The sequence below is a fragment of the Nyctereutes procyonoides genome, unplaced genomic scaffold (genome assembly GCF_905146905.1).
Source record: "Nyctereutes procyonoides isolate TBG_1078 unplaced genomic scaffold, NYPRO_anot_genome, whole genome shotgun sequence".
In the NCBI taxonomy this organism is placed as follows: Eukaryota; Metazoa; Chordata; class Mammalia; order Carnivora; family Canidae; genus Nyctereutes; species Nyctereutes procyonoides.
In genome coordinates, this window is record NW_026575047.1 from 78,281 (window position 1) to 90,421 (window position 12,141).

The 12,141-nt window shown below is 64.1% G+C and overlaps 1 protein-coding gene across 1 annotated transcript in view; it reads left to right on the forward strand.

The window, feature by feature from the left end:
- The first annotated feature begins 4,841 nt into the window (after nucleotides 1-4,841).
- The window catches only part of PDE6B (phosphodiesterase 6B), a 30,401-nt gene continuing 23,101 nt past the window's right edge, over nucleotides 4,842-12,141 (forward strand). The window contains exons 1-3 of the mRNA XM_055326285.1: nucleotides 4,842-5,309; nucleotides 9,088-9,240; nucleotides 9,659-9,748. Coding sequence (XP_055182260.1) covers nucleotides 4,842-5,309; nucleotides 9,088-9,240; nucleotides 9,659-9,748 — 711 coding nt within the window. The remainder of the gene's footprint in view (nucleotides 5,310-9,087; nucleotides 9,241-9,658; nucleotides 9,749-12,141) is intronic.

Consider the following 12,141-nt stretch of genomic DNA (forward strand, 5'->3'; position numbering starts at 1 on the left):
TGGAAAGGTCCACGTCCCGAGCGGCGAGGAAGAGCCGGCTGGGCCCCGACCCCCGACCCCCGACCCCCTCCCACGGCCCCTCGGGGCTCCAGCTCCGCTCCCCGACCCTCCCCGGTTCCCCGTGTCATCTCTCTAGGTTCCACTTCAGTGGAAGGGCTGCATCCTGTGCGCTGGTGACACGCCAGCGCCGCAGTTGTCTCAGCCTCGGTCCTCGCTTCGGGTCCACCTCCGCGCTTCTGACTGGCCCACCCGGTCCTGGCCAGTCTCTTGCGTGGGGCGGGCACCCTCCCCCTTGGTGGGCATCTCCCGCCCTCCTGCTGTGGATGAAATGCCACCCGTGGGGTTTCTGAACGGCTGCCCAGGGCGCTGGGAGGACCCGGGCCGGCGAGCCGAGCTCATTGCCCAAGGGCGAAGTGGCCAGTGGGCAGCGGGACCATGGGAGGAGCAGAGCGACCCCCTCCATCCTTCGTCTGCGGCTGCCCTGAGGTGTGATTCCTCCGTGTGAGCCTGATGAGCAACCAGGGGTCCTGGGGACAGAGGCTCAGGGCTGGCTTGGCTTCGCTCCAGCACCCCCAGACTCACTCTGCGCCCCCCCTGCTGCCTGGGACTGAGGTATTCGCTCTGCATCCAGGCCCCAGGCTCTGTTTTCTAGAGGATCCAGGAGTATCTGGTACATTTACTGCATGACAAAATGCCCCCAAACTAGTGGCTTAACCCATTTTCATTTGCTCCTGGTTCTGTGGGTCGGCCACCTGGGGTGGGCTCGGCTGGGCAGCCTTCTGCCGGTCTTGCCTGAAGTCGCATTGGAGCCCTGGTCAGATGGCAGCAGCCTAAGATGACCTCCCTGCTGGCCCAGCAGCTGGGCCTGGCCCGTGGGCAGCCCTCAGCCCTGCCCCAGCTCCCGCTCTTCCCCTCCCTGATCTCCTGCCCCTGGGGCGGGCTCAACAGGGACAACAAGTCACCAATGCTCACATTGCCCGGGAAGGCACCCGGGACCCTGCTGGGATGGGGCAGGGGACCCCAGACCATCAGAAGGATGTACGATCTGCCTCCCGCCCCCTCTCGCCCCCTCCCACACTCTATGCCCCACTGGCAGTCCCCAGGACACAGGGCACCGGCCCTCCTGCCGCATCCCCAGCAGAGGCACGTGGTCCTAGGGTTTGCAGTCCCCTCACCCCGTGACAGCGGCTCAGGCACATCAAGCCTGGTCCTGCCCTGCCAGCAGGTGACCACAAAGTGAGTAAGTGCCGATTGCCCCTGGACCCCATTCCCCGAACACCAAGCCCAGGCCCTACTTCCTGTGCTGGGTCCAGCATCACTCTCTAGCCAAGGTTTGCCCAACCTGCCCCAGCCCCAGGCCAGCGCAGGACCCACCCGTTGCCTGCATCACCCCTCATCCCACTACCTGCAGCTCCGCACTCCTCCTTCCCCGCCCCCCACCTTGGCCTCCATTCCCTCCCACACCCTCAGCCTCCCCCTCTTTCCCTGGTCGGGCAGGGACCGGGTCCCCTGCAGCCTGCCGTCCACAGGACCTCACCACGTGCTACTGCTCAGGGCACACACTTGATGTCACCATTAGTCATGTACCTCCCCCCACAAGAAAACCCCAGCAAGATCCCGTTGGCCAGAAGCCACATGGGGTCTAGAGGGGCTGCGAGACTCCTGGAGGTCAGGCAGCCGGTGGGAGCAGAGGATGGAGCCCACACGATGCCCCAGGCCCCGTCCTGAGGTCAGCGTCTGAGGCACCTCCCTGCGCACCCCACCGTGCACGTTGCCATCTGTCCTTTCCCATGAGGACGTGGCAGTTAACACCCCTCCTGTCACCCTTTGGCAGAAGTCATGCTCTGGAAGTACAGGGCCTGATGGATGTGTCTGTGTCTCTGCTCTGGCAACGAAATGAGATTTCCGAGTGTGAACTCTGATGCCTCCCATCCCGGCCGTCCCCTGCCATTCCTCCTCACTGGTTAATTTTAATTTCAGGCGTAACGCTCCTTGTGGAATTGCATCCTCCCCACGGTTTGGGGTAAGAAACTGGAGTTCTCTTCATGTAATAGCTATTTAAGACATATTCCTTGTTATAAATGGCTCCCAGGGTGGACTTGCTAATTTTGAAATCCCACATTAGGATGAGGTAAAATTAATAGGAACCTAGCAGAGGAGAAATCCCACTTGTCCTCGAGCATCTCCCACGTTCACTCGTGGCGAGGTTACCTGTGGTTTCCGATGGGCCCTGTGCGCGGGCGCCCCCCCCCCCCCGAGCGTTCTCTGCGGGCCTGGCTGGCAGGTGCGGCCGACAGGTGCATCTCGTGGGCCCGCCGCGCCTCCCAGGTGATCCTCACGGACGTTCCTCATGACGGCGTCTCAAGGGTGTGCTCACGGGCGTACCTCAGAGACGCCTGGCAAGCACACCTCACACGTGTAGTCAGACGTGTGTGCCCCAGGCTTCTCTCGCAGGCGCATCCCTACCTGCATCGGCGCCCACCCCTCAGGGCGGCTCAGGGCCGCGGCATCACGGGATGAGGAAGGGCAGGGCCAATCCCGCCAGCCTGTCGCTCAGCAGCTACCTGGGCCCACAGGTGAGGCAGCGGGGGTACTCGCGCACTACCCCGTGAGTCACAGGTCAAGGACTCCCCGGAGACGCTAACCCCTGATGCCTCTGGCTCCCACACCTGCGAACGTTGCGGGCCGCCGGGCAAGGAAACCCGCAGGTGAAGTGACACGGGCACCACGGCTAGGGCCGGCGGGCACGCTGTGTAATGGTGAAGGCTGAGGGGGCGCCCCATGCTCTGGGCCCCCTTCTGCTCCGGCCAGCACCCCAGGTGTCTGGCTGTGGCACGATGGTACCCGAACTCCTCAGCCAGCCCCCTCCTCCGTCCCACCCACTCGCAGGGAGCCCCCCTCCACCCCACCGGCCTGAGTACGTGGTGCCTGTGAGTGCCCGCCCAGCCGTGCCTCTCCCGCTGCCGTGACCTAGGCCTACGGCCGCCAGACACAGGTGCGTCCTTCACTGGCAGCCCCCAGCCCCAGCAGGGCCACCCCGCCCAGGGCTTCAGGCAGGTGGGCTTACCCACCCTCAGCCCTGCAGGGAAGGGGCCAGCTGGCAGGGGCGCGGGGACGGAGGCAGGGAGGGGGGTCGCGGCCCTGAGTGTGCCTGGGGGTGGAGTGAGCCAAGGATTTGGGAAGTGTCCCCCCGGAGACCCTGCTGCCCTGGGCCGCCCAGCCAGATGGCTGGCTCATTGGCATGTCCCTCACACCAGGCATAATTTGGACTGCAGCTCGGAGTGTCTGGGGACAATACTCTGGAAGGCTCCGGAAGCTGTCTGGGGACTGAATTCGGAGCAAGGTGACCCCCAGCCCCAGCCCCAAATCTAAGCAGTGCAGCACCTGCCTCCCTGCTGTCCCCGGGTCCCCAGGCAGAACTCACTATTTTTAGAAAAAGTGGGATGTTCAGAGCAGATCCCTGAAAGGAGTCTGCTGCGTGACTAAGCAGAGACAGGAATGTCGCAGCGCAAGGGCCTGTGCCCGGCGCTCGGCCAGCTGGGCCCATTGTGGCCAGCACAGCTGCAAGGCGCCGGCCCAGAGCCCACGTGCAGAGTCCCCCAACCAAGGCTTGTGCTGAGAAAACGTGTGTGAGCACAGAAGTCCCTCGGCCCCCAGTCACACACGTGTGCACACTCACACACGTCACCCTTTGGGCAGCTGTGGGCAGGGCCATGGCGGCCACCTCCAAGCTGGGCCCAGGGTGCCAGGGCCACCGCGCTCTGCTGAGTGACGGGCCCGGCGGGCTCACGCCGCGGGCAGCACGGCTCCCCCAGCCCCCACAGTCCACACGGCGTGCACACACGCACAGCAGGCACACACACGTCTGAGAGACGTCACGAGCCCTCCAGTCCCTGGAGACTCACACAGAGCGGAGCAAGCCCTCGGGCCCCCAGCCTGGTCCCCACGGAGGTGGCAGGCAGTGGGGACAGAGCCGGTGGCTGCGGCCGGGCGCACCGGTCCTGTGCGAGGCACAGACACCCAGGCACAAGCTGGTCTGTGACACACGGCTGTGCCCACGGCATGGGTGTGGGTTGCGTGTGCGGGGAGCACCACCAAGTAGGAATCGGGCCAAGGAAGAAGGTGCGTGCTGGGGATTCACGAGGACAGCTTCTGACGCGGGGCGCGGCTCTTACCAGAGTTGCTCTGTTGTCACTCAGGTGACCTGTTCTCTCGTGCAAACCCCTCCTGCAAGGCCACCCCCCACCACCAAGCAGAGAAAGTCTGCAAACCCCCATCTCGAGGTCCCGGGGCTCCAGGGCCTGGGCCACCTTCATGCCCTCTCCTCACTTCCCTCCAGGAGGGGGAGCCTCGGAGCTGCTCTCAGGGACACCCCCCCTCCCCCACCCCCTACTCCACCACCCCTCACCCCTGGCACCGGCACTGCACAGGGCTCCTCCAGGCCTAGGGCTGGGCTGCAGTGCCCCAACGCCAGTATGGGCTGGTCAGAGCACCCCAGATTGGGGGGAGCTGCGGCTGGGCCTCCCAGAACTCTTGGGCAGGCCCCGGGCAGGCAGGGGCGCGGCGTCGAGGGACTAGGATTGAGGGAAACCAGCGCCCTGCCCCCAGCTGCGCCCACCCCGGGCTGCTCCCCAGCGCCCCCCTTCCAGGGGTCTGATCGCCCCAGGGCCCAGGGTGCACCGTCCTAGACCGGGGCCAAGGGGGGCAGGCGTGGGCGAGTCAGCTGGTGTCCGCCCAGGCCTCGTAATCGTCGCTAAGAAAGGCTTTGCTGATGACAGTGTTTGCCGGGAGTGTGCGAGTGCCCGGGGCCGGCCGTGCCTCCAGACAGACAGTCGGACACCATGAGCCTCAGTGAGGAGCAGGTGCAGCACTTCCTGGACCAGAACCCCGACTTCACGGACCAGTACTTCGGGAAGACGCTGAGCCCCGAGCATGTGGCTGGCGCCTGCGGGGACGGGCAGCCCACGGACTGCGCCAGCTTCCGCGAGCTGTGCCAGGTGGAGGAGAGCGCGGCGCTGTTCGAGCTGGTGCAGGACATGCAGGAGAGCGTGAACATGGAGCGCGTGGTGTTCAAGATCCTGCGGCGCCTCTGCACCATCCTGCGCGCCGACCGCTGCAGCCTGTTCATGTACCGGCAGCGCAACGGCGTGGCCGAGCTCGCCACGCGCCTCTTCAGCGTGCAGCCGGGCAGCACCCTGGAGGACTGCCTGGTGCCCCCCGACTCGGAGATCGTCTTCCCGCTGGATATTGGGGTGGTGGGCCACGTGGCTCAGACCAAGAAGATGGTGAACGTCCAGGACGTGACAGAGGTGGGCTCTGGGCCGCAGCGGGTGGGGCCGGCGAGGAGTCCCCGTAGGTCCCAGGGGTCAGCCTGCATGACATGTGCGCACCTCCACGTCCAGGAAGGCAGCCTGGGGCGGTGGGGCGGGCGAGGCAGGCTGGGCCAGAGCCTGCAGAAAGGAAGGCAGCCAGCTCTGGGGTGGCTGGGAGGGTGGTCTGGGCAGGGCCGCTGCCCCCGTGACCCAGACGTCCCTGGACAGAGGACTGGGGAGGAAGGGGTCAGAGCAGGGGCTGGTGCGAAGGCCCAGAAGGGAAGGGCCAGTGGGCCCCAGAGCCCCAAACTCACAACCTCCTAGGGGACCATGCTGCCTCCTGGTGTGGCAAGTTTGGGGGTTCGGGAGAGGCAGCGGGGAGACCAGGCTAGCCAGGAAGGGTAGGCAGTGGTGCACGGAGCTGAGATTCAGGAGGCCAGGGTCCTGTAGGAGGGGCAGGGGGAGGCGGGGGTGTGGAGGTACGAGGAGACCAGGAACCCCGGGGGCACACCAGGCGGCTGGGGCCAGGGGATGGAGGTGCCCCTTGGGTGTGCGTGAGGGGCAGGCCCCCAAGGGGAGCACGGGGATGAGGGGCTCCAGGAGCGAGCAGGAAGCTCCTGCTGGGGGAGGACAGGAGCCACTGCCTCGGCCCCTCTGGCCCCTCCCGCCTCTGAGAGGGGGAGCAGGAGCCCCGAGTCCATCAGCCCCTTGCGCTGTCTGTGAGGGAACCGGAGGGGACGGCCCATGGGGATGGGCCTCTCCTGAAGAGCCCCTGGCCCCGCTCCCGGGAGACCCACGGACACGTGCACATCCCCCAGGCGCTCTGCGGCCTGGGAAGGAAGTGATGGCAATCCTCTTAAACTTCTCTGCTCTCGACAACCCTGGGCCCGGCGACCTGAATATAGTAATCTCTGGGATTAGCTTCATCTTCACTCCATTTTAAGAAATGGGTCACCCCCTGCATGGGGATGCCAGGAGCCTGAAGGACCCGGAAGCCAAGGCAGCTGGCGGGGGAGCGGGGGTGTGCTCCGAGCCGTCCTCCGCCCCTTCCCTCCTACCGCGACCCCTCCCTGCTCTGAGGCTGGGGTGCCTCTCCGCCCCGAGGGGTCTGTCCCCCGGCTGCCCCCCGGTTCAGGTGGCAGGGCTGTTCTAGGTCCTGTGCCCTCCCCCTCCTAAGGCCTTGGCTTCTCGAGACCTTCCACCTCCGGGGATAGGCCACTCTGCTCTCTCCCCGGTGAGCGAGGGATCACGCCCGTAGCGCCTCAACCTTCAGGGCTGCGCCGGGTCTTGTTTACCTCAGATGCGGTGAAGTGACAGCAGAGTCAAAATCTGCCCAACAGCGAGTTTCCAGTAAGTGGGTCACGAAGACCTAAGCAATGCAAGTGTCAGCCTCCTGGACGCACACTGTCTTCAGAGGGGAGACTGAGGCAGAGGGCCTTGCTCCACCGGGACTCCAGCACCACCCTTGCTCCGTGAGAAAGCGTGGGGGCTGTTTCTGGAGACCAGGGTGTGCCCAGGGGAGGGACCCCTGGCAGGCAGCAAGGACGGCTGCTGTGCGGTGGCAGGAGGAGGACATCACCTTAGCACCACTTGGCAGCTCTTGAGACCCCCGAGGGCTCCTGGGAAGGCAGCCAGGCAGAGAAGGCTCTGGAAGGAGGTGGAGCCGCAGCTCAGCCACAGGCCCTGGCTCTGTGGTCATCTCTGACCCCCTCCAAAGAGCTGTGGGCTCAGAAACAGCCCATCACGAGGGTCCTGCATGTTGCTGAGGTGTCCAGACCCCGGTTGTGGCCGCCAGCCGTTGTGGGCTCAAAGGAGGCTGGGCTGGCATGAGGGACATGGTTTGTGGGGAAGTTCTGGGCGCCAGGCCAGCTCAGAAGAGGGAGGAGGGCAGCACGACCAGGCCGGCCATTGGGGCACAGACGGGCCAGGAGGGTGGGTGCGGCAGGTGAGCAATGACGAGGGTCCAGGCAGTGGGGACAGAGCCGGAGGCGCTTTAGAGCAGTCACAGGACCCCTAGACCTGCTGAGCCTGAGGCGGTGGGAGGTGGCAAGGTGACAGCAGGGTCCTTTCCCTGGGGTGATGGGTGAGTTCCAACTCCTGGAATGGGGGGTCTGAGAGCACAGATGTTCTGGGAATGAGGCTTAGGGTGCAATGGGCCTGGGGCTGCTCCTATTCAGACACTCTGCTTCCAGGCCTCCGGAGCCTGAGCATCGTCCGCTGCCCCCCAGGGGTTGGGGCCCTGAGCGAGGCTCTGGGACCGCAGGGTCTGATTCAGTAGAGCAGCCGGGGTAGGGTACAAGCGTGTGGAATGCAGGTGACCCCAGGCCTTGGGCGACGTTGCTCAGAGAGCACAGCTCCTGGCCAGAGCCTGCTCTTGACCTGAGGCTCCCCCTCACCGTGCACGTGGGCTTCGGGAGCCGATGAGCGGCCTCCAGGGAGAGGCTGCAGCCCCAGGCCGTGGCATGAAGGCCCCAGTGCGGCGGGACCCGAGGGGGTGTCTGGCACAGCGTGGGGCGCCTGGGAGCGGGGCACACTGTGCAGGACCCCAGATGGCCGCTGCCAGGCAGCAAGGAACGTCTGCTGGGAGACTGGGCTGTGTGGCCAGGGCAGCAGACCTGCGGAGTGGTGGGTGCCCAGGACACCAGAGAGGTCACGAATGTGGAACGCGGGGACCTGACCTCCCATTGGCCCGAACTGTGGCCCAGCTGCCCCTGCAACGGAGGCTGGACGGTGGACGCGGCCCCCTTGGGCCACATGGAGGCCGGGCCATATGGAGGCCGGGCCACAGAGTGGGCTCGGGAAGTCACGGGGGTCAGTCACCCCTCTGTCTGCTACGGGACCAACAGTCCTCGAGTAAACCCGCAAGAGCTCCCCTAACAGCAAATAATAATAACAAAGTGTAGGAAGCATTTACAGGGGTTTCCTCACTCCACCCACACTGACCGGGGAGGAGCGGGCATGGGGTCATCCCATCCTTGCTGGGGTCACGTGGTGGTAGGCCCAGGCCCCAGCCAGGAAGTCCAAGTCTGAGCCGTCCACTGCAGCTCTGCGTCTGGTCACTCGGGCCTCACGCAAATAAATATCAGCCCCGGGAAGTAAGAGGGTGGAGCGGGAGTCACATCCACTCTGAAGCACAGAGTCCTTGTCACCCCGAGGGGCCTCACCGGGGTCAAGGCCAAGCCCAGCTGACCCGTTCCCTGTAGAGACACAACAGAAGAGCCCCTCAACCAGCCCCCAGGCAAGGAGAGGCCCCCAGAGCAACTCTAAGACTAGCAGGACCCGCCCAGGGGCCACAAGTGGACAAAGGCCCCATCTACGGACCCCATGGAGCAGACACTGGCAGAGCGTGGCCCCAGGGGATCGGCAGGGACCCTCCACGCGACTCACACTCTCCCTTTATGCAGCCAACAGAGTTTTGGGGAGGAGCCTGTGGGGGTGAGAGGAGAGGGCACCCTGAGCTAGAAGGGGCTTCGGGTCGGGCCGGGACACAGACTCCAGGGGTAACCCCGAAGCTGCCTCGGCCAGAGGGCGGCAGCACCCAGGCCAGGCCCAGCCCCAGCCTGTGAGGCCTCAGGAGAGTGTGTGCTTGAGGCCTGGGGTATTGGGCTCCGATGGGGAGGAGACGGCTGCAGCCACGGGAACAGCCACAGGCCGCGTTCTCATCCTGCAGGGGCACCTGATGCCCGGGCCGGGCCTCGGCGGAGCTCGGGGCTGCCCCACGGGGCGGGAGCACGGGCCCACAGGCTGACCGCCTCCCTTCCCTCCTCCTCCCCAGTGCCCCCACTTCAGCCCCTTCGCCGATGAGCTGACCGGCTACGAGACCAGGAACATCCTGGCTACACCCATCATGAACGGCAAGGACGTGGTGGCCGTCATCATGGCCCTGAACAAGCTCGACGGCCCGTGTTTCACAAGCGAGGACGAAGACGTGAGTGTCCGCGGCCACCCCAGCCCAGCCCCCCCACGCCCCCTGTGCCGTGGGTCTCTTCCCATGGGTCCCGCCCCGCCCCCGGTGGGTCCCACCCCTGTGGGTCCCCCCCCCCCGTGGGTCTCTTCCCATGGGTCCCACTCCCGTGAGTCTCTTCCCACCTCTGTGGGTTCTGCCCCCGTGGGTCTCTTCCCAGCCCCCCACCGTAGGTACCCCCCTGGGTCCCACCCCCGTGGGTCCCACCCCCCCGTGAGTTTCTTCCCGCCCCCCCCCGTGGGTCCTGCCCCCCCGCCGGCCCCCGCCCAGCTTGCTGCCCGGGAGGCCGCTGGGCCAGGCAGCCGGCGTCTCCGCCTCGCACACCTGAACACCTGAAAGCCGCCGGGGTTTCTAACTGCTGCTGTTCTAATGCCTGCTGCAGGTTTTTCTGAAGTACCTGAACTTCGGCACCTTAAACCTGAAGATCTACCACCTGAGCTACCTTCACAACTGCGAGACGCGCCGAGGCCAGGTACCTGCGCACCCGCGAGGACGGGGTGGGGCCTGATGGGAGTGAGGCGGCCGGTGTGGGGATGGGTGCAGAGCCCGTGGGCAGTGAGCTGTGTCCTCCGGCCTCGGTCCACGGGGGGCGGGGAGAAGGCGGCTCCTGTCCACGGGGGCCGGGGAAGCTGAGATGCGGCCCTGGGCTGAGCCTCAGCAGATCTGGAGGGTGCCCTGGTCGCTCCACCCACCCCGCTTTCTGCTCTGTCTGCAAATGCTCTGTGCGTCCTGGCCGTGGGCTAGAAACCCGCTTCACAGGAGGAGAGGCTCCTGTGCAGAGGGGCAGCCTGGGCAGGGGTCTGGGGTCACAGGCAGCCCCACTGGTTGGGGAATTAAAAAAAAGCCTCTGGGAGAGATACCTGCCCGGGGCATGGCTGTGCTAAGGGGGCAGCGGGAGGACCCTTGTGGAGGACCCGACGACCCCCGGGCAGAGGAAGAACATGGCCCGAGGCCTTCAGAATCGCAGCTGGGGCTGCTCAGGCAGGGCTCGGGCAGCGGGGGCAGCTGGAGGGCTGCTGGCCTCGGTGCCTTGCAGGGGGCGGCGGTGAGCCCTGCTCAGGAAGAGGCGCCTCCGCGGGGGTCCGGCTCCCTTCGCCCTTCTATTGATTTGCTTCTCCCCTGGTTACATCAGGCCGTGGGTCGGGTGCGGGGTGGAAGCCGTCAGCCTGGGGCTCCGCTCCTTGGCCCGGCCCGTCCGCAGCTGTGGGAGCCTCTCCGTGGGCCTGGGGCGTCACACATAAGCCAGCGCCCTGGGCTTCTGTTTGTGGGCTGGGGGGCGGGCAGGTGTGTTGTCTGGGGGGGGCACTTACTTTCTGGCGCGACCGGATGCCCCGACGCACCCGTGTTTGTGGCCTAGCCTGGACCCAGCAGTTCCCCAAGGAGCCCCGCTGCCCCCACCGGGGAGGGTCTGGGGAACCAAGGGCCGGCCGCCTCCCTGCCACCAAGGCGGCCTCTCCAGGTCCCGTGGCTCACAGGGAAGGAGGCCCACGTGCGCGCCAGCCCGCGCACACACACATCTGCAAGTACTTCCACGTGTGACCGTGAATCCGCGTGAGGTCAACCCGAGCCCTCGCTGGGCCGGTCACCGTGCGGGTGGTCCTGGCCTCCCCGCTTGCTGGGACTCGTTGCCCCCCACACCCGCCGTCCCTACCCGATCCCGTCGTCCCGCTCACTCACCAAGTGCTCAGTCGCAGTGGGTGCACAGCAAGAACCCACTCGCTAGGCCGTCCCCACGGGACACATCTTACCAAGCGGAGGACGGTGTTCATGTGCAGCCCCGTTGTCTTTAGTCTTGCAGACTCTGCTCATTTCCAAAAATGCTTCGATCAGCATCCTTTCTCGCCTCCTTCAGCGAGGTGCTTTCAGATGGTGGTTTGATTCTCTCATCAAGTCTGCATTCCTTCGTGGAATCCCCCAACCGCTAAGTGACTGGTTTATGCGCACGCGTGAAGGCTCACCCTTTGTGCTGGAAATTTCTAGAGGCCTCAACAAATGCATCATGACAGGGACACACAATTACAGCATCACACAGAGTGACTTCACTGCCCTGAACATCCCCCACGCTCCACCCGCCCATCTCTCCCTCCCCACCTGCACCAAACCCCTGTCCTTTGGCTGTCTCCAGCTTTGCCTTTTCCAGAAAGTCATAGAGTTAGAACCATGCTGTGTATAGCTTTGCAGGTTGTTTTTTTTCCCTTAAAATGCATTTAAGATTTTCTATGTCTTTTTATGGCTTGATAGCTCATTTCTTTTGAGTGCTGAGTAATATTCCATTGTGTGGATGAATCACATTCACCTATGAAAGGACACAGCGATGCTCACCCCTGCAAGCGCCCTCTTTAATCCCCAACACCTCTCTCACCTATCCCCCACCTCCCTTCGACTGCTTCCAGTTTGGGACAATTATGAGTAAAATTGCTATAAACATTTGTGTGCAGGTTTTTGTACGTGTGTAACTTTTCAGTTCAGTTGAGTATGAATATATATATATTCAAGGAGTGCGAGGAGCACTGGATAATATGGTATAACTGTTACTTAGCTTTGTGAGGAACCGCCAAAAAGCAACTTGCCACTTTGTATTCCCATCATCGAGGAATGAGAATTCCTGTCGCTCTGGATCCTTGTCAGTTACTTGGATCTTAGTCTTTCCAATAAGTGTATCTCATTTTTGTTTTAATTTATAACTCCCTAATGATGAATGCTATTGAGCATCTTTTCATATATTTATCTGCCATCTATATATCTTATTCTTTTTTTTAAAGATTATTTATTTATTTATTCATGATAGTCACAGAGAGAGGAGAGAGAGGCAGAGACACAGGCAGAGGGAGAAGCAGGCTCCCTGAGGGGAGCCCGATGCGGGAC